The sequence below is a fragment of the Sipha flava genome, unplaced genomic scaffold, assembly GCF_003268045.1.
Source record: "Sipha flava isolate LNK unplaced genomic scaffold, YSA_version1 204_pilon_pilon, whole genome shotgun sequence".
In the NCBI taxonomy this organism is placed as follows: domain Eukaryota; kingdom Metazoa; phylum Arthropoda; class Insecta; order Hemiptera; family Aphididae; genus Sipha; species Sipha flava.
In genome coordinates, this window is record NW_020272803.1 from 37257 (window position 1) to 60679 (window position 23423).

General features: G+C 27.7%; 1 protein-coding gene across 2 annotated transcripts in view; it reads left to right on the plus strand.

Moving 5' to 3' along the window:
* LOC112682463 overlaps window positions 1-23423 on the plus strand; it is a 242905-nt gene that overhangs the window by 19682 nt on the left and 199800 nt on the right. Inside the window, exon 2 of one of the 2 annotated variants that reach the window (XM_025553065.1) lies at window positions 19723-19976. The exons of the other annotated variant lie outside the window; for it this stretch is intronic. Coding sequence (XP_025408850.1) covers window positions 19920-19976 — 57 coding nt within the window. The 5' untranslated portion in view covers window positions 19723-19919. The remainder of the gene's footprint in view (window positions 1-19722; window positions 19977-23423) is intronic. 2 annotated transcript variants of the gene reach the window in all.

A 23423-nucleotide genomic window follows, 5' to 3' on the forward strand; every position in this document is an offset into this window, starting at 1 on the left:
TACGTGTGGCGTACCTACTGCCGTGGGTGACAGTGAGAGTGTGAGCTGTCGATGAGGTTTGTGGAAAATATTATTCAGTTTACAGCACCCACATTTAAATAAAAATATTTATATTTAAAATGTAGACTGATGAATTTTATTTGCAATAGGTACTACCCAGTACCCAAGTATTAAAATAATCTATTAAAAGGAGTAATCAATGTTTTTTACATCAGTCACTTATAAATCGTTTGAAAAACTATTGGGTCATCTTTTTCATGTGAAAAAATATTAGTTTTAAGTCAGTATCATAGTTAAAACACATTTTTGAAACTTTGATTTTACCTAGTGGTTAAGCGTTAGGTTTTTTAAGTGCACTCTTATAAGAAGTGTTATATTAATGATAAATGACATTTAATAAATATTTTATCGTGATCTATAATTTAACATGAATAATATTATGTCTGGACTATTCATTCAAAAAACTTGGCAATTTCGTTTCAATCACTGGTTGATACGTTGTAGACTGTAGTAACTACGATATAGTCGTGTTAAGTATTCAAAAATTTGTATTTAAATATTTTTTTTTGTATTTCAAATAATTAAAAAATAATTTTTTATTAGTTTTTTAATTCTAAAATACTAAATACTTTTTTCATTCTAGTGGTTTACTTCAACTTCCAATATTTTGTAGAACTCATAAGTTTATAAATACGTTTTTGAATAGGTATTCTATCTATTTGCAATAGTATTTAGTAATGTTGGTAATATAATGAAACTAAATATATTCATATAAAATTTATTGAAAGAATTATTTGAATACATGTGAAAAGTGTTCTTAAACAAGGCCAAGTTAATATTTTATAGTTCACAATATAACATAATATCCTATGGAATTATTACTGTCACGTAGTTTAAGTATAATTTTAGTTGTTGCAAAAATTAATCAGGTTTAATATTTTTTACTATTGTCATGGCTACAAATAAACACTATACATAAATGATTTATTGTTTATTAATCATTTGTTTAGGGTGGTGAAGATTCCTATGATAATTTAAAGTAAAATCTAAGGATATAATTATACCAATTAACACTATGTACTTTATAAAAAAATCTAATCTTTGACAATTAATTGATATTGATGTTGATAAATTAATTGATTAATAATGTTATAATTTATAATAGGTGATAGTTTGATAAGTATAGTTTTTACTTATCAGTTGATTAGTAATAAGTAGAGATCGGATTTATATTCTCTTAAAATCCTTAAAATATGATGTTTTATGTCCTTAAATATGCAAAATATTCATTTAATATCAAAAGAAAAATTCAGTTTAAATTTATTTTTTGTTAATTTGGTTTTAAATATATTTAATTTAATTACTTTTACAAATACAATTGATTACTATATATTATATTGTTCAATGTGTTCCGGTGTCATTTTAGTACGCCGCGCCGGTTTGTAAGAATATTTTTGTAGATGCTGAAGGACCGTTCGACATCAACCGATGTCACTGGAGTATATTGCAAGTTGGCTACCATAGTCGGTAAATAATTTTCCGTAAGTTGTACTGTGTTATATCCACTAAGAATCTGTTCAATATTTCTCAAAAATTTGTATCCTTTGGTTTTTTGTTTGATTAATTTAGAATCATGAATAACTCCCAAGAAATACCTGAATTTTTGGATTCAAGTTTTCTAAGTCCTCCAACCATTACATCTACTAAGGGATATTTAAGAAACAGTACTCCAACACCAGATAACACAATGGATGATGCTTCTAATTTTTCTTTCGCTTCAAGTTCTTCATCTTTAATTGATACTACTCCATTGTCAACAAACATCAATATTTCTAGCTCAAAAAACTGTAATCAAACGGAAATTGTTAAATGATACTGGGGAGTATATGTTGGTACCACACGGCGGAAAAAGTACAATTTGGGAAAAATTTCAAACGGTTATGTTTGTTAAACAAAATATAGAAAATTTAGATTCAACGAATTCTCCTGATGAAGAATTGACTGATTTTGTTGCATGTATCAAATGCAAAGAACTCTATAAAAAAATCACAGGAACAGCTACACTGAACAGACACAAATGTACCTATGAACTAAAATCACAAAAAACAATCGAGATGTCACAAACAAGAAAAAAAAATAATACCAACACATTTAAAAAATGAAACAATAGAAAAATGTGTTAAATATTGTTGTTTGGATATTAGACCAATATCTGCTATTAATGGGGAAGGTTTAAAGAGTTTTGGTCAATTTCTATTGAACACTGGTGCAACATTTGGAAGAACTGACATAACTGATATTTTGCCTCATCCAACTACTATATCTAGACATATACAAACAACTGCTAACGAAATAAGAAATGAGCTTTTTAAATATATATTTGTTTGTATAAAAAAAAAGTTGTGTGCATCAACTTGTGACATGTGGACGGACAACTATAGAAAAAATAGTTACATGTCAATAACATTGCATTATATTGATAGTAACTGGGAACTCAATAATCGCCTACTCATGACTGGCCAATTTCCTAGTTATGAAACAAAAACTGGTGAAAATATAAAACGATTTATGTCTAATTTTTTTTGTCAAATATCTGAATCAGCTTCTGAGGTAAATAATGATTTGATGTCCTGTGTCACTTTTGTTACTGACCAAGGTTCAAATATGTTAAGCGCACTTAGAAACTACAATAGATTGAATTGTTGCGCTAACTTACTAAACACGGTTTTGAGAAATTTGTTTGACATCAAATTTTTAGAGCAAGAAGAAGAATTTGAAATTAAACCATTAGAACCCATTTTAACATTAATGATTGAATGTAAAAACTTGGTTAAATATATGAAAAGCTCTGGAAGAAATTGTGAGCTTAGCAAAGGACGAGGTGGAACACTCGACTATTAATGTTTCAGTCAGTACATAGAGCACTTCCAGAAATTATTCAAATTCACGGAGAAGACTTTGGTCGTATCAAAAATATTAACACTGATTTACTTAAACAAATTATTCAGTTTTTAGAAACATTCAAGAAAGCCTCTGATGATCTTGAGGGTGACAAATGCTCAACTATCCATAAAGCAATTTTATATTAACAGTTTTTAAAAAAGTATGCTGATTTTCAGATCAATATATTGTGTAACAGTGGTGAAGAACCTACAACTAACTCCATTTTACAGATATTAGGAAAACAAGGATTAAAACTCATGGATTCTAAATTCCAATTATTTAATGAGCATGAAATTGCTGTATTTTTGTCACCAAAATTTAAATCATTAAAAATGTTTAGTGAAAATGATAAAGCCCGCATCCATCAAAATATTGAGGTAAAACTGTCGCAGATTGAATTAGAAGAAAATAGTGACTCAAGTATTCTACAACCAATAGAAAGAGATGTTTTTAAAAAATCTTCCGGAATTACACCGTTCTCAGAGTGGGAGGATGCTAAAAATGATTCCAAAATTCAGTAAATGTCCCCAAGTATAAAAAAGAACTAGAAGAGTACAAATAAAAATACTTTGAGTTTGATATAAAAGAAGATAATGTTTTAACATTTTGGAAAAATCAAATGTTAAATTTTCCTCTCTTATCCATATTGGCTAAGCAAATATTTGCTATTCCAGCAAGTAGCGCTAGTAGTGAGCGATCATTTAGTACTGCTGGAAGAGTGGTTGAAGAGCGAAGGAGTTGCCTTAGTGGCTCATCTGTGGATGCAATTTTATTTTTAAACAACCATTTCAAAAATTTAGAAAAATAAAGTTTCTAATTTATTATTGTTATCTATTAATTATTTATTATATATATATATATATATACATATATATGTTCTAAGTATATACTATGTTTTGGTCACATTTTCTACTATTGAATAAAAATAAATCAATATCAGTTCTGAATAACAATAACAATAACTATATAATGTATTATTGGTTTTTATAATTGTTGTCAGGTTTTTATTATTTTTGTCACAACATAACATATTAATCGTTTATTTTTAGAATCAACTATGGAGGCTATTGCCAATTGACTACTTCTATTATTGTATGCATGATCTACTTGGTTGATATGACAACTTAATTATAATGAACTTATAGAATTTGTATATTTTTGCATAACATATTGATATTAGTATTTCTTCTTGTTCATTTTTTATAGAACTGAAATTTTTAAATCATAAAGTGGAAATTTGAAATTTACAAATTTCAATTAATCTTGTACCGGATTGATAATTCCCTCTAACAAATTGTCACCCATTTATGTAATATGAGTTTTGATATATTTTAAAGATTTAATTAAGAACTGCCTAAAGTGACACATTAGCCCACACTACAGACTACATGAAAAAATACAAAACAAAATTAACACAGTTTATAATACATTTTACCTTCTTGCATTTTAATAAATTACATTTCTTAATAAAATATACACGTTTTAAACTTAAATTTAATATTTGGCTGGAGATTTGTTTTTTATAATAATTAATAAAAACTGTATAAAAACATACTAATATATGTTTGATTTACGAGTTTTTAATATTTTAGTTACAACTCCACAGCCTTGTTTATGATATTTTCTTTTCGTTGTATAATAATTTTAAACACAAACAATCGCGTAACACTTGCACGAGTGCTATTGAAGTTAAACCTTTTTGAAATATTTTGAAATAGTATATACTAATTAACACTGCGCCTGGTGTCACTAGTTTACGGATGGGCGACTCGGTCCGGGTCTTTCCAGACAGATTCATTTTATTGCAAACACGCTGAGTGAATTTGAAAATCATATAAACAATTTAATATAATATGATCTCGTCTTGTAACACTGGCCAATTGTCTAAAAGTTGAAATAAAAAATAAAAATAAAACAATTAATTAAACTTACGTTTGCATTAATATTTTGTGAAATCTAGTTTTTCCTTAAGTCGTACCAAATGATCATACTTAATAACTGATTCGCTTGGTCCCCATTTCAGATAAATTTTACTTGATGAGTTCCAAAATACATATTATACATTGATATATGATGAAAATACAAATGCTGAAGGTGCAAAAGAACTACAATGTGCTATTAGATATTGGTCTGATGCAGTAAATGAAGAAGTTGTTCAGCGTATGGAAACATTTTTTATTGGTACTGCCACTGGAGAAATTTTAGAAGATTACATAAAGAAAGCACTGAACAATAGTAACATACCCATTGAAAAACTATTGATGCTTGGAAGTGATGGACCAAATGTGAACAAAAAAGTATTTAGATTTGTCAATGAAAATATCAAAATTATTCGAGGTGTGAATTATATTGAACATGCAATATTCATAATATTTATAATCATAATAGTTTTTTGAAGAATTATAATATATGGGAACCAGAGTTTCAGATTTTGTCATAGATATTTATTACTTTTTTCGTGGTTGGCCTAAACGTGTGGAAGACTATTTAAAAATCTAAAAAAATGAAGGATTATCAGCTCATAAATTTCTAAAACATTGTTCATCGAGATATAGGCATCACTAAGGGATATCGAAGGGTATCTTTGCTACCCCAGAAATTTTTGTGGGGTAGCGAGGGCATCTTTTGCTACCCCAAACAAATTTATAGATTTTAAAAATATATTCGAAGTTTATTATTCAAGAGTGTACGAACATAGACCATCTATTATTGTGGTTGTATCCAAAATAATTATATTTTGTAATAAGTCCAATACGGACAATAAAACAGTGTAAACACTATATGTCATACCAAGATTTATGAAGAAGAGTTAGCTGTTTAAATAAACCAGTTAAGCCAGTAAGCCAGTAATCATGTTAAACCTTTAACAATTTATTTTTTAACTTTCTAAAAATAAATTTTGCTATCCCAAAATTTGGACTTAAGTGACGCCCATGTATCGAGATATCTAACTCTAAGCTCTATCATCGCACGTATCATTGAAAAATATGTTGGAATTTCAGAATATTTTTTAAAATTTATTCCTAATAATCAAAAGAGCTTACTCCAAACATCAAAATATAAAAAAATATTGATTGTTTAAAATTTAGTACATTTTAAGCAGAGCTTGAGTTTGTTTTTCGGTCTGCGTCTATTTTTAAAAAAATCACGGTTACATTTCAACGTCAAAAACCGCTCATACACATAATGTATGAAGAATTAAGTCAACTTGTATGTATTATTGCTGGTTATGTATGCAAAGAAAATGTTGTAAGTGATTGGTTAAAAAATAATACTTTTGATTTATTTAGTGATGTTAATCTGAAGGACTTAAGTGATTTGCTTGTTCATCTTCTTAATGAATTAAAAATACATCTTAATAATTTATCTAAACTTGATAAAAAAACATTTTTAAAAAATGTAAGAAAACATTTCTCAGTCTCAGCCGAAAATCATGTACTGAACAAGTCATCGATAAAAAATTCATCAAAACTTAAATATTTTAGATGCTTGCAAATTGATGAAATTAAAAAGTCGAGGAGTAGTATTAAAATTAATAAAATTGCAAATATTATGCCTTTTAAGATTGATTTTAATAAGCTGGTTGATGAATGGAAGTTACTAAGATTTGAGTCATTACCAAAAACTAAAACAAGAATAGATCATTTTTGGAATAATATTTTTGAATTAAATTCTGGATTAGGTGAGATAAAATATCCAACAGTCACCAAAGTTGTTAAAGCCTGTTTAACCTTAACACATGGCAGTGCAGAAATGGAACGTGGTTTTCAAAATCAGGAATCATACTGATTGATGACAAATCTGCAATCTCTTTTCGTATATTGAATGGTCGTCTTAACATACAGGATGGATTGTTTTGATATAATAAGAAACCAGAATTAATTCCAATAGCGAAATAACTTTTATTATCTGCAAGACTTGCATATTCTAAACATGTAAATTTTTTAGACGAATTAAAAAAAAAAAAGAAAACAGAAGAAGAAAATCAATAAAAATGTAAGGAAGAAGAAGAAAAACTCAGAAGAGAAGATGAGAAACAACTGTTAAATACAAAATAAACCTTTTAAATCTAGAAAAACAATATTTAAATGCTAAAAAAGTAGAAGCAATACAGAAAACATCAGCTCATACATTTTTAGAAAAAGCCACTGACAGACTTCTAAAAGCAATTAACAGTAATGATTCAGTTAATCTTCAAGTAGCAGTAAAGATGTTAGATACAGCAAAAAAACTACGTGACGATGAACGAAAAAGAAGTATCAAGACTGAATCATTACAAAGATTGAAAAAAGAAAATCTAATCTGATTACTTAATTTATTTTAAAAAAATCAAAAAAATAGGTTTTATTGTTTATTGTTTGCTATAAATGTACTACAAATTGTATTGCTATGTTGAGAATGTTATTATTTTAATTTGTATTTGAGTCTAAGTATTTTATTTGTTGTATATTATTTTAATTATGATTAATGTTAAATTATTATTAATAAATAGTAGTTTATACTTTATTGTTTAATCTTAGTGTATAACAGAGTTGGTTATAAACTTAAAAATATTTTATAATAATGTTATATTATCCTAATAATAATATGTTACATTTTTTTTATTATTCGTTATACTTCAATAAACATTTTTAAAGAAATCGTTGGTTTTGGTCACTTTATTAAAGAAAAAAAAAGTCATTTATTAATCATTTTTTTAGAAAATAAAAGCCAATTTTTTCACTTTTTAAAATTATAAACACAGTGGCAGCCCTCATAGTCATTAAACTTAAATACAATTGTTTCCTTCCTGTTTAATTGCGGATTTTTCCACTCATATATTGATCGTTTTATTTCTCTAATTTTGGTCTGCTGTCTCAACCAGTGAGATTGACATTTAATTTGAATTGAATTTTCAATTTGCTTATTGATGTCTAAATATGTTGAGATTTCTAGAAATTCTATATGATTAATATAGGTAGTGTAGCTTTTTTTGCAACTTTATCTGCCATTTAATTTCCTTTTATGTACGTATGGCTCGGTACCCAAATGAAAATGATATTAATACCCCTTTGTATTATGTCTATGGTTTCTTCTTAAATAAGTTTAGCTATGTTCTGGTTTATCGTGTTTTTTAAACTGCTAAATTTGCTCAATGAGTCTATGAGTATTATGTTTTTTGTAAATATATTTTCGTGTTTTTTTATGAAATTTAATGATTTGAGGATAAGTATTGCTTCAGTTGAATATATTGAATATTTATTTGGTAGTCTGTATTAAATTATATTGTGTGAATATACAACTACAATGCCAACCTCTTCTTCCGTTTTTGAGGCATATGTGTAGGACATATTTAAATTTTGGTATTTATCTAGAATAGGGGTGGTGAACCTTTTTTCATTTTTTAATATGATATCGTTATCTTTATTTAATCATTTGAGTGATTTTATTTTGTTCCATAGTTCTAATGAATTTGATTGTGAGTTAGTAGTGTATGTAAAATTATTCCATTAATTATTTTTGTTATGCTTAAAATCTATATAATTCAAAAAATGTTCGCAACCCACCAAAAATTGACTGACGACCCACACTTTGAGAAACGTTGTACTAAACTGATTTTCTCTTTTAATAAATCATAAAAAAGATTCCAGGTAGCGCTTTTTAGGTTCCATCTTTGTATTTGATTTGTTTAGAGTTCATTTGTTTTGTTTCTAGATTTGAATTTATTAGTATATGGTCGCTATAGCGACAGTATACAGTATACCAGTGACGTGCCGAATATAGGTCTAAATGAAGCCCAGGCAACAAGTTAAAAAGGGTGGGTGGTTTTTGGATAATAATATGTAAATCACATAATTATCGTATATATTTAGGTAGAGAAATATTGATATATGAGTTCTGAATGAGATGAATTTAAATATGGGTGGGTGGGTGATAAACTAGACTTTTCAATTTGCATCAAAAAAAATTTTATTTCGGCATGCTACTGCAATATACTGTAAATGTCATTTAATACTTCCCATTCGAGTCTTTTTGCATTTGAAAGTGCTTAAAGAAATATTTATGTTTGAGAACTTCTCATTTGTCAGATTTATATGGGTAAATGTTGAATCATTTAATAAAATTAGATTTTCATCTCTGATTATTTTTTCAATTAGTTGCCCTCTATGATCTGTTGTATTTGAGCCTCATAGATTGTTATGCGCTTTAAAATCACCCACAATTATATAGGGTTTCAGGAGTTGTTTCATGCCGTTTTCTATGTCAGATCAGTTGATGTTTATTTGGTTTGGAAGACTGTTATTGCTATAGTTTCTAAATAACTTTGTATCAATGTTTCTTGAGCAAGAATGTTATATTTAACATATGTTGTTGTTCTCCCGCTGATCATATTCATTGTTTTTCTATTTTGGATGAAATCTGTGTATTTTTAGAAGGGTGCTAAAAAGTCATCTTTAAAGTTGGTTTACTGTAGACATATTACTTGAGGGTTATAATTGTCGATTATATGTTTGAATTCATTTTGTTTTTTAATGTAAACATTTATGTTCCATTGGATTATATTAAAATGTTCCATTTTATATTCATTATAAGAGATTTGTGTATGTTTGATTTCAATTCATGTTAGAATCCAGGGAGCTCAGATTCATTTTTGTCTCGATTTTTTGAGCTTTATATATAGTCGGAAGTTTGTTATACATTTTATCCTAAACTTATTCGTATTACTTGTATGGCCCATGGGCTTCATAGATTATCAGAAACTATTAGGGATAAATTCTCAAATTTTGATTTGTTGATATATAATACAAAAAAAGTTTTTTTGAAAGCACCTACTCGGGTAGGTACTTTTAAAGAAAAATGTCCAAACTTAAGTTTACCACCACAACCTATTATTACCCGATGGGGAACATGGCTAGATGCTGCCTTTTATTATGGTAAGAATTTCGACAAATTCAAATAAGTGGTCGACATATTTAATAACTCGATCAAAAATGAACTTTCGGTAATTTTATCAAATTTCCAATGTATAACAGACACTATCACGTGTCTAAAAAAATCGGGTGTTAATCTTGGAAAAAGTCTAGAATTGGTTCAAAATGTTGAAAATAAATTGAGGGAAGGAGAACGTGATATTGAATTTGCTAAAGTGAAACTATTATTATTATTATATTATTAAATATTATATTATATTAGTATTATCAAAAAATCCCGGATTATCACAAATAAAAAAAATTTCTGGAATTATAAGCAGAGAAATAATAAACGATGATGAAAATCTTGCAGAGTTGTCACCAAAAGATATTTCTTGTTTCAAATACGCACCCATTGTATCAGCAGACGTGGAAAGAAGTTTTTCGAAATATAAGGCGATGTTACGTGACAATCGTAGAAGTTTTCTATTTGATAATTTAAAAGTACATTTTGTTACATCATGTTGGTACTCATTCAATAATTAATATACATTTTTATGCTAGACTTAAATACATTTTAAATACTTATAATTAAATTGTATTTTTTTTAAATGTTTGGTATTTTAATACACAATAAATTTTTTTTTGCATATTTTTGAATTTTTGTGCGCATAAATATGTGCATATTTAACAATAATTTTTGCATAAAAATCCGGACCCTATTTATATAGTTTATTTCGAATACGGGTAAAGTTCTTTTTAGCAATTTCTGTGGTGAGGTGTGGACAAATGTGTTCAATTATCAAGATTATTTAATTTTTGGTAAGGCCATATTCATGTATGATATTGAATGGGTCATCTTCATTGTGGATATTTTCTATTATATTTGCAAATTGGTCAAATGTTATTTCAAATGATGATCCATCATCAAAGATGTATTTAATTGATTCCAGGTGAACATTTGGTGTTCCAAATAAATGGACAAACATTGGAGATCACTATTATTTTAGAGGGGTTAATTAGCCTTAGTATTTATATTACATTTTCGTTGACGTTGATATGTTTTTGCTGTTCAAGAAAATACAAATACGGTTGTTGGATATGTTGGATTTATAGAGTATGTTTATCGGGAATACTGTTTGACCCATTGATTTTATGTATTTAATTTGTGGAATATCATCAATCAAATTAAAAATAATGGCCTGATCTCTTTGAAAGTTATTCACTTTAACTGTTGCAAAAAACGAAGTTTAATTTTGGTTTTAATATTATTGGTTGTGTTTCTGATTGTTTAAAAATGTTAACAACACATTCGTCAGCGTGTACAACGTTATCTGTCATACCACCGCCCAATGTTTCGTTCTTATCTGGGTTGCATGTTGTATGAACATTATTTAGATTCGTTAGCTCCGTGGTTAGAATACGTGATCTTTCTATACCACGGTTATTATTTAATGGAGTGTTTGAGATGAGTGAGAGGTTTGACTTATTTTGAGTGTTATGTTATTTTTTGATGTTTTGGGAGTGTTTGATAGATTCGTATTACTGGGCTTGGTGTGTGGTGGTGGTATATTCGATTTGGTAAACATCGGCATGTTGCCTAGACGTCTGTTGATATTAATTTCGCGTTATTTTGTTAATGATGGGATATGAAAAAGGTCATATTATCTGTGCATTGAGCGTCGATTGTCGTAATAACACAATGCTATCGGGAGCTGATGATAAAGGCATATACGTGATCGTTAACTGAACACACGTGTTTCACTGTCGGGAGTTGGAGATGTACTGATCGATATATTCTATTATCGAACACTATGTACGTTGTTTTAATAATAAATAATTTTTATAGATTATATTTTTTTGATTCAAATTTACGTTTTACTTATTTAGATTTAAACGTTTAGTTGATAAATAAATTAGGTAAAAAAATATATAGTTCTTCCTTGACGTAAACTGATCAATAATTATAAATGTAAGGAAATCACAAATCGTCGAAATCAGGTCACGTACCAAGTACATAGTTGTTTTTTTTCTTTCCAAATGCCTATTTCGAACACATAACCTATCAACTCATATATGCTATTTAATATAGCAATTATTTTTTCGAAAAAAATGATGACTCTATAATATACACAATGTATCGTTTACGGTTGGAAATCCTTTTATTTTAAATGCATTAAAGAGTTCAGAATATGAGAAAAGGTATGATGTATACATGCGATTACTTCGAGTCTTAAGGTATTATTTTATCCTAATTTATATTTTATAACCCAAAATGTAAGCGTATTGCGATTTTCGCGAATATTTTCACTGGTATAACTCTAATTTATTAGCTTTTATGATGTTTCATTTCCTTTCGTTGAGGGCATATTTAAAATGCTGGAAAGCTGAAAAACGATTAATGACATTTTAAAACAAGCATGTGTTTATTTTTATTTTTATTTAATTTAAACACTGCTCAAATCGAATACGCTTCCATAACACAAACGTAATACATAATACAAGTCAAGCCATTATAAAACTATAACAGTATTGTTCTTCAATGATGATTTTCCTTGTAATTCACTTCTAATACATTTGAATTACATTCTATTTAACTGTACATTAAATAACATATTTTTCTGCTTCGTACTTTACTTGTGAAAAATATTATAACTAATTAAATTAGTTTTTCTGATCTTATTTTACGGGATTTCTGATAATTAAAACTATTAATCTTTAACTACGTTCTCTGCAACGTCCATTGTCACAACAGGATGCTCCTAAAAACATATACGTCCCCAAAACGTTGTCTTCGTTATTTAATTTTTGAGTTTTATGATTCTTTAATATCCCGAAACCGGGTAAAATATTTTATTAATATAATTATTTAAGCATGTTTTTCATATTTACTATAGTATATTTTAACAAAAAAAAAAAAATGCATAATTAACCGCTTAAGACTGCGACGACTTTACGTTCTCTGATGCGGTATAATTTATTTTAAAATGTACAATGAATATCATTAAGGAGTTGGAATAATACGGTTAATATTTGCCAGGAACAGTAATAAATAAACTGTATAAATATGGAAATTAAGTTCTAGAACAAGATACGTTTTAAAAGATTACATGCAATTGAAATCAACAAACTTTAAAAAGATTTAATTTTTACATTCCATTAGCTTACATAGTAGTTAACATGTATTACAAACAATTGTGTTGCCTTTATTTGTGATTTGTAAGTCCGATGGGGTCGATTTTCTCTACGGAACAATGGTTGCCATGGGTATCGTTAGAATTTTCTTACAGCCAATTTTCGACATTTAATATTCTTCGATTTTCGTAATTCGATGTGGCAGCCGTACTTACTGTATTATATACCTAAACTAAAAAGCTTTTAAAGCTTTCTCCCGACACTATTTATAAATTAGTAAATTCAAAATAATTTTGATTCCATACAATACGCATCATAATACGCAATCATTGGTACAATATTATTTTATTTTATAATTATATCGTTTACGAGTAGGTACTGTCTTGTACAATTACAACAATAAATTAACTCATTATGTGAAAAAAATCAAATGCTCTTTTATGATAGTTATTATTTGTATATTTATATAATCATTCATATAATGCTGTTCTAAAATATTGTATATATTTGCTTAAGTATTTTACACTGAATATATTATGTATAGTTTTCGGTTAAAAAATTAGTTAAAAATGTTATGTTTTATCCATACTAAAATTATACCGTTATTGATAGTTTTCAATAACTCATTAATGGATGTTCCTTTTTTTTATTCGAAGTAAAATAAGGAAAGCATTCGATATATTTGATGTTTTTTTTTCCTACTATTATTAAACTTTTTGGTGGTAAGTACAAACTAGTACCACTACAAGTTTGACATTAAATTGAAAATTATAGAAAAGAGAAGTACACCAAAAAGATCATTTTCGATTTTCTCAGTGTATAATATTCAACTTTCATTCAGAATCGTTTTCTAATTTGTTTTCAAACTAACAGCTACATTTATAATTTATTATTTTTATTTACAACATATTTCGAATTGTATCTCACTTCCTGTATACTGAACACTAGTATCATGTCCGAGGAATCAACCGACTAAAAAAATAAACATTCAGTCATTTCAATTTTTGTTTTCATATTAATATCCCGATTGAATATAACAATTACGTCAATATTACGTTTCAACATTTTAAAAAACAAAATTTTTTTTATTTTATTATAATGTATAACATAATTTTTTCATTTTAAATTTTATAATCCCGCATAATTTTACAAAAAAAAAAACAGCAAAATAAATATATGTGCAACTAAAACATCGGATTATCTTATATTAAAAAAGTGAAAGTATTTTTACTTTTTAGAAACATGGAAATGAGAATGATGAAATAAAAAACATATAAAATAGATATAATAATATATTAACGTATGACTTGGAAACGTTCATTAGTAACAAATTACGTCCCGATATAGCCAGAACTAATAACGAATATGCTAAACCGGCCAAGTTATTTGTTTTTGAAATTAAATCAGAAAGGATTTTATCTCTCTCTTTTGCTTTCCTATCACAATACATGAAGGATATTTTTCCCGAATTTTTAATTAATTTCAAAGTTATATTAAGCCTGCTCACTACTCCCCTTATTTCTTTCATTGTCAATCCTTTTTACTTCATCGAAACCTGTATAATTTCATATTTCCGATATCAAACATACATTTTCAAATGCCGTTTACCACTTTATTTTAATTAAGTTACAAATACCTACAAGTTTCATTAAAATTTTCTTTATGAAATTGCATAACTACTTTAAATTGTAAATACACATTAATTTAATGTAATTTGTTTCCGAGTCATGTGGCTAAATGAGTGGCTTGTGTTAAAAAAAAAATATAAGATTATGTAAAAATATTATGTAAGAAATTAAAACTAAAATCTTTTATACAAGAACAAAATATGAGTTATTCATTTACTAATTTATAAATATTTGTTTGATTTCAATAATTTGAAACATGTATATTTTTTTATTTCGTTCGGTCTACAATAAAGATGGTGAAATAATTTTTTTCTAGTTTATAGTTTTTAAGTATAACTTTTTTTTTTTTAACTTAAAAGTGTCATCTTGAAATACTTGATATTATCATAATACACTCATACTCCCACGCGCAAACATACACACAAATATAATCACATATATTTGTGTGTATGTGTGCATTTATAGTATGTTATTTAAAAATAAAAATTAAATTATAATTTATTCTTAACAGAATTTTGTGTATTAAACGTTTGGATTCGAGTAACAATAATGAAATATAGAATTTGTATACTTTTGGAATTTTGCAAAAATGGCATGTCATTAATTTTCCATTAAAACTTGATACGATAATACAGTGGTTTTCAACCTTTTTAACAATGCGGCATACTTCATCTCCAACAAAATGTTTGCAGCACACCGATTCATATATATATACTATTTACAGTCTACTCTATTAGAGGGTTATTTATTGTGAAATATATTAATAAAATCGATCGATCGAGACGGCTGCAACGGGCATACTTACAATAAATAATATTTTATAGTTCGATCAGTTTTCATCTCGAATATCAATAACAAGCTGGTAAATATATACTTATATAACAATTTATTGATTTATGGCGGCACATTTAAAGGACGCTCGTGGCACATCGGTTGGGAACCCCTGCAATAATACTTAAAACTACGAATATTGAATTAAAATTATGTGAATAAAAATCATACAATCGTGAAGTAATTTTATATTACACAGTAAATTTAATTTATATTATTACTTTGAATAAAATTCTGGTATGAAATTAGATTCATCCTCCTTCCTTTTTAATATCAATGTAGCTGATCAACCTGCTATATAACAAACTATAGAAGCAGATTACGCTATTTATGAAGTCATCAACTCTATCAATGAAGCTTCGTTTAATCTGCAAACGTATCTTAATCTCTTGTCCGAATGATATGAAAAATGGTGAATCGAAATAAATCAAAATAAATCGGTTTGTGTTACGTTAACACTCGAACAAGAAGTATGCTCAAACATTACACTTAACAACGGATGAATTTCTACATCCGACACAGTCAGTTACTTGGGATTAACATTCGATGAACATCTAACATGGAAAAAACGCCTTCGATCTACAACATAACACTAAATGCTCGTATGCGTAAGATCAGACCTCTTTTAATTAAAAATAAACACAACATCATAAACACCAAACTCTTAATGTATAAAGCCTTACTCAAACCAATCTGGAAGTCTTGACTTAAATTATAGGATTTGGCAAAAAATCCAACACTAAAAAAATACAAACGTTTCAAAATACAACACTTCAATAAATTTCAAACGCTTCGTCATATATTTCTAATTTAACGTTTCATAACGCTTTTCATATGAAAACAATTAAAGAGAAAGCAAAAAATGCCTATGTACATTTTCATAAAAAATTCCAAACCAATCTTAACCCTCTTATAAAATATTTCTCCACTCCCACAATCCCACGAAATCCGATTTGCAGGTGATAAAGGAAATGGTGTCGTGATTTATTAGCTACAAAAATAAATACTACTTTTTAATTCTATTTTAGGAAGAAAAATTTAATACTAGTCAAGAGGCACTAATTTGTGACTACTTAATCCACCAATTTATGTGGTTTTGTATATAATAATAAGTTTTTCTTCTTCCTCAGCTTATCGGCCCATTAAGTACCCATCGCTGCCATCACAAAACCTCTCCATTTCTCTCCATTATGTGCGTCGTCAAAAGATGACTCTTCTTCTATATTTTTGATATCTTGAGCTGTAACGTCTACCCATCGGGTCCATGGTCTTCCTAATGGACGTTTTTTATTTATTTTGTTGACTAAAATTTCTTTTATTACTGTCCATCCGCTCTCCAAACATGGTTGAACCATTTTAGTCGTTTACTTTTTATATATGAAATAATATTTGGCCTGTTATATAACTCCTGTAGTTTTTTATTTTTTCCTTTTTTTTTTTTACTCTAACTATAAAAACTTATTATTTAGATAATTGTATGGATTTTTTGTGTAAAATAAATAAAAAAAAAATTAATTTTCACTTTACTGAATATTAAAAATAGTATAAAAACAACGAATACGTCTGGAAAATCATTAATAAATAATTTAGGAAATTTTAAATTGCCTATAAAACAAATAAAAACACCTATTTTAAGTAATACTTGTTCACGGTATAAATGTTGGTTTATATAATATAATGTTAGGTCATATGATATAAAACTTTTAAAACATTTTTACAGTTCCAAAATGTGATATGAATAAGTAAAAAAACATCTCGCAGTAAAATCAATAGCTACTCTTTTGCTTCTTTCAGAACCTTAAGTTGAAAATAAAATTATTTATATAATATAATACAATTAAAAGTATTAATATTTTTTTATTTTTTGACATTAGATGTATAATATTTAAAAAATGTCAGTCTTTTTTTTTTATTCTGTCTTGAAAAAGTATTTCACTTAGCAAATTTTTTTTTATTTTTAGTTTTGCTAAAAAACGTATCCACCAATGGTCGAGTTTGTGATGGCACAAAAAGTTTCTGTCTTTTTTAGAAGTTTTTTTGTTATTTTCTCTAAGCCACGATAAATAAAAATAAAACATAATTTCCTATCAAAGATATTTTTTTTTTTTTTATATATATTGAAATATACTATTAATTTTTGCTGGAGGGCACGATAAGAGTATATGCTAGAAGCAATTAAACGAGTAAATGATAAAAGAGGTGATGGAAGAAACTATCCATTGATAGTATAACTTTTTGTATACACTTAGATATATGTACATATAAATATATACGTATACATACATACGCACATTTATACAAATATTTTATTAGAATTAGAATTATTTTTATTTTTCCTAGGTATTTAAGAAATAATAAATATATTTGAATTGATGACCATTTCAAAAAGTCAAGCTGGGATGACAGAACTCTTACTAATTTTAATCTGCTTCGTAAATTTTTAATTTTGTTAATTTCGTAGACAACAAAAAAAATTATTAATATTCCATTGTTCGTAAATTTATTGTTATTAACTATGCAGAATGTCGACAGAAAATTAACAAAAAATGACTCAGATAATATTTTAACCTATACCTAATATCAAGCACATGGTTAGCATCCGATTGTTACAACATAATTTGCTTTAAACTGTATAGTTTTAATATACAAATCTGTTAATTATATATTTGTCAAATGTAAAGGAGTGTATTTATGTTCAATTTTTAATTTCACAGAAACACCCGCCCAAATGGCTTTCCGAGGAAATGCAATATATTTCGTATATTTTCTGAAAATTTTTTTTGTGCACATAAATTGTTTCGTAGCCGTTTGTAAACAAAAAAAAAAAAGTAAAAAAAAAGCAGCACTTCTATGTTGAATACGGCTGAGAAAATACTAAAATATTGTATATGCATAGTTATATACGCTAAAAAAATTACCGAATATGCATTAAAAATATGCACAAAAAACATCAAAATATGTTGAGTAAAAATGTATTGTAAAAAATTAACTGTTATTTCTAAGTATTACATTTTTATTAGTTGTTTTTATATTTTATATTTTTTGAATATATACTGATTAATAATATAAGTATTACATTGTGATATAATGTTTTTTTAGTTTGATCAAACTTGAATCTAAAAATATTTAATGTAAATAAAATTTAATCAGGTCGATTAATTAATTATAATAATAATAATAATAATAATAATCTCCATCTACCCGTTAATTTAAATTGTTGATAAAAGTTTGAAAAAACACTGAAATATGCATTTATATTCTTGAAATTCCAAAAAAAATGCATTTAAAATAAAAAACCATAAAATATGGATAAATTTACGAAATAAAAATAGTATTATTTGATTCAATAAGACGTGAACAAAATTGTAAACTAGGTGCGCATTTAATTGATCAATAGAAAAAAATATGCAATTTTATAAGCATCCAAGCCCTAATATTGAGTAATGTTCGTTATTATAAGTGTAATATAAATGCATTATAATAGAATGTGACAAATAATTGAAAAAACGTTCCAATAATCATAAAATACAGTGGTAGCCACTTATTGATTGGACTCACGGTTCATTGGATTTTTTGTCAGCAATATACATATACAAATTTTTCGTTTTTTCTATTTAATCAATAGATAATTTAAGTATTATAAATCCGAATATATCTATTCATACATTATGTTATTATAAATGTATGTTATTGACATTTTTATAACAAATTTAAATTGAACAAATAGTGTAGGTTAGGTTTTTCGCAGGTCTTTCGCCTTATTTAATGAATAGTGTGGATCCCAAAGTGAATCTAACAAGCGACTACTACTGTACTATTAAAATAGAACAACATGAATCGTTTTTTTTTAGATTTTTCGCGATCACTTTCGATTTGAATAATAAAAAAATAAAAAAAATCGTAATTACTACGGATGAAAATAAAAACACAATTCGTCAATCACTGATAAAAATATGTAGGACAAATAAAACCATAATTATACTTTTGTTGACAATTGCGTATGAAAGACTGTGTACTGTACACCAAATGGTTTCACTTCTATAAGTAATCGGATATCCAATATTGGTCTTATACTAATCATTGCAATTATAATAATTATTACGGTTATTACAGTCGCCGTTATATTATTTACGTTTAGCTAATCTATAAACATATAAATTACATTATTATTATTATTATTATTATTATTATTATTATTAGTAGTAGTTTGTTATCTCGCGAGTATTTGATAATGGTGATGGGATTCTCAAATCGTCGATGTTGTACAGTAATGGTTTTATATTTTTCTAATGTAGAATAAATACTCTCGTCATTCCTGCTAACGTAACCGAAGCACAACGTACAACCTGCGTCCTAAACCTATTGTTACGTGTCTTATTCGCCGTTCCGATGGTGTAGTGACACGTTAAAGCAGCGATATGCGGCCGTCGCTAGTAGTTCGGACGGTAGACTAAGGACACCGTAACGTTCGATTTACGATGCCAGTCATCTAATGGCAACTCCAGTTCATTCGCCCGAGTCAGACAATGTTTACGAAAAAGCCTACTCGGTAAGTACAATGCAAAAATAATATAATATCATATTCGTTGTATTTTTATCGTCCCGACACGCTTAGCGTATTAATGAGGACATTTTACTCTAACCGAAAACCGATCGACGGATATCAACATACGGTATGATTTGTCGTTCTGATCGAGCCACATTTCAAGCTTTTTACCACCTCGACCGTTTCGATCGAAGGAACGTACACACGCACGATTATTCGTAACGAAAAAAAATAAATATTAGGAAAAATGTAAAATTGATCACTTTTTGGTTACTCAAGAAATATTCTTTCTGTTCATTACGATAATTTTTATAACTACTGATAAAAGTAAATTAATACATTGTAAATGACGGTGAACTCTTTTTTCCGTCGTTGTATTTTAATTTATACTAAGCCCCTTATGTACGAACAAATTTACGTTACCGTTATAATCACACTACATACCAACTCACGTTAACAATATATTTCTTGGTATGATTTTTATCTTCACATGAGAACAACTTTCCCTGTTATCATCAATCGTTCTTTCTATGATTATATCGATAGCAATTTTCTAGATTTTATTACTTTGTACACCGACGATTCTCTCTCTTTGCTTTCTGTTCGTTACTTCTTCTCTATGTTTGACTTATACATCACATTTACAAGCAATTGCCACATTATTTTTTTTTTTTTTTACAGCCGAGTGATATCATTGAAGCGTTCACCCTTATCGTTCCTTTCCTAACAAATAAGTTCTTGATTATTTCGGACTCAATGTCATATCTTCAATCTTTAAATTCTAACCCTTTCAACTCTCATTCATTACATTTTTATCTTTGCATTAGATCCATTTTATTCCGCCTTCGTCAATAAAATTGTAATATACGATTATCCTGGGTTCCTAACCAAGTGGAAATTCGAGGCAATGAGGTAGCTGTTACCTTGGCCAAATTCAAATCACATTTAGCTCTTCCTTTTTTTTTTAATCCTATAGTCCGATTTACCCCATTCCTATGAATACTACCCCGTCAACCTTTGGTCTAACTGTTGGAATAAATTACCGGCACATTTTGATTATAAACTTATAATTATTACTTCCAATTTTTTAAACAATATTTGATTCAAAAATTTTACATTGAATATATTTTCTTTTACACATTTCAATTGTTTACGTATGGGTCACTTTTATTTTCTCTCAACTACAAACTAAATTTAAATTATTCTCCTTATTGTACTATCCATGCGGAGGAAAGTATTTGTGACTGATTTCATATGGTCTTCGATTTTTCATAATTTTTCACCAAACGAAATAATTTAATTACATTTTTGACTTTTAAGATATTCCTTTTAATGTTTTCGTCATTTTACGTCCTAATCCTTTACAATTGATAAGCCTGGTTATTTCGTTTATTCATTTAATTTTAAGTTGTTCATAAATTGTGTATATATTGTTGATTTATAACATTTGAGTTTAAAAACTACAAAAAATAAAAATATAAACGAATTAAAATAAATATCATTAAACTACATAGTAGTGCGTTTTTTCAACCATTTTTCTCTCTTACATATCGATATCGTAATATGGCTCTTATCTAAAAAGTAAAATATCTCTGGAATAAAATCGGGTTATTCAGCTAATAATAATTCTTGTTCGGTCACCGATTTAACGCGTTAGGCGCTAATCATTCAAGTACTATATCCCGAATTGACGGCTATTTTTTTTCGATGATCGAATCCGTATTAAATTATTCTACATCCGTTTAATTGAAGTAATTTTTCCGAAAAAAAAAAAAAATCCCCCGAAAATATTGAATAGCAGCCAAAACTTATCACTTCGAAATAGTGATGATCAAAATTGGTCTTGATCTTGCGGTCTCGCAAGGTCTTGCTGCAAGTCCAAGATCAAGACCAAAATTAGGTTTGCAAGAACAAGTTCAAACCAATACCGAAGCTGCAAGACCAATACTAAAACAAAACCATCACTGCAAGACTTTTGTAGTCTTGCAAATTTTTTTTCCCCCGAAAACACATTAGTTATCTAAATTTCATTAACGAATAATTTATAACGAAAACAATAAGAAATTATTTATATTGTTATTAAATTTTATCAGTATTCGAGGAAATGACGAATTATTGAAAAAATGATTAGAAATAATTGGAATTAATATTAAAAAATAACATAATATGATTGTTTTCATACTTATAAATCATTGAAAAATTATTTTTTTTTTTCCAAAATCAATGAAAACATGGAAAGTTGTCTTGCTCATAGAATAATTTTTGACTTATGTCCATAATACACCTCTACTTTGAATCGAATATACTAATAATTGCTGGAAGTCATTACGGACTACGGTAGATATAATTTTGATTGGAAGTACGTTTTTATTTTCCTTCGTAGCTTGTGTGATTTTTCCGTGACATTGTGTACTTAAACTAGTGTCTTAAGGCGCTTCCAGTCGGAGCAGTTTTTGCCGCGTGGCATGAATGTGAGTACATGAACACATTTTCCGCGGCTCTTTTTGATGCCGCGCGACATAATTTCCGATCAGCCTAGTAGGCGGTCTACACCAAAGGAAAGCCGCGCGGCTTGTGCCGCTCGCCTATGACGCGTGTGCGTGGACGTATTTTCGGCAAAGCCGCGCGGCATCAGTACTTATTTTTTAAGAAGGTATTTAAATTATTTTTAAAGTAATTAGTAACAGAACAAACTTTTTTCACTGAGGTAAAACTGATTTTTGTAGTAATCTCCAGAAGACACAATTTTTATTCTATCAAAATATTAATACTGAAGATTCTCTGTTTTTAAAAATACAAAGATCAATAATGATTTTTCAAAAATCTTTAATTTCATGTTTTTTAAGATTCAAAAATATAGATTATTTGCTGATCTCGTGCACTTCGTTGTCCATTAAAAATGACACAACTCTATAGTATTTTTGAATAATATATTATTATTATTATTATAATTATTATAATACTTTAATACAAATCGAGAAATAAATGCCGCACCGTCTGGACGCGTATTTGTCGCACAGCACGGGGCCGACGGAAGCCGCGCGGCAAAAGCTGCTCCGTCTGGACGCGCCTTTATATAGCCTTTATACACTTCATTACTGTCGTAAACTTTTAGTCTATAATATTGATATTTATTATAAATGTAATAGGAACTTACAAAGTTAATTATGCTGGTAAATTCATTCATCAAATATAAATACAAGTAAAATAATATACACATAATATTTTTAAATTCAAAGTCTTAAACGAGTACCTACCTATAATATAAATTAAATAATTTGATTATTTTATATTATTAATATACTATATAATATATTGGACTTAAGTTTCATCTTAGAAGTTATAACAAAAAACCTACACAACTATAACAGGTAGATATTTAGTTTTTTTTTTATATTTTGTGAAAGTAGCAAGAGTCTTGCGCAAAACCAAGACCAAGATTAAGGCGTA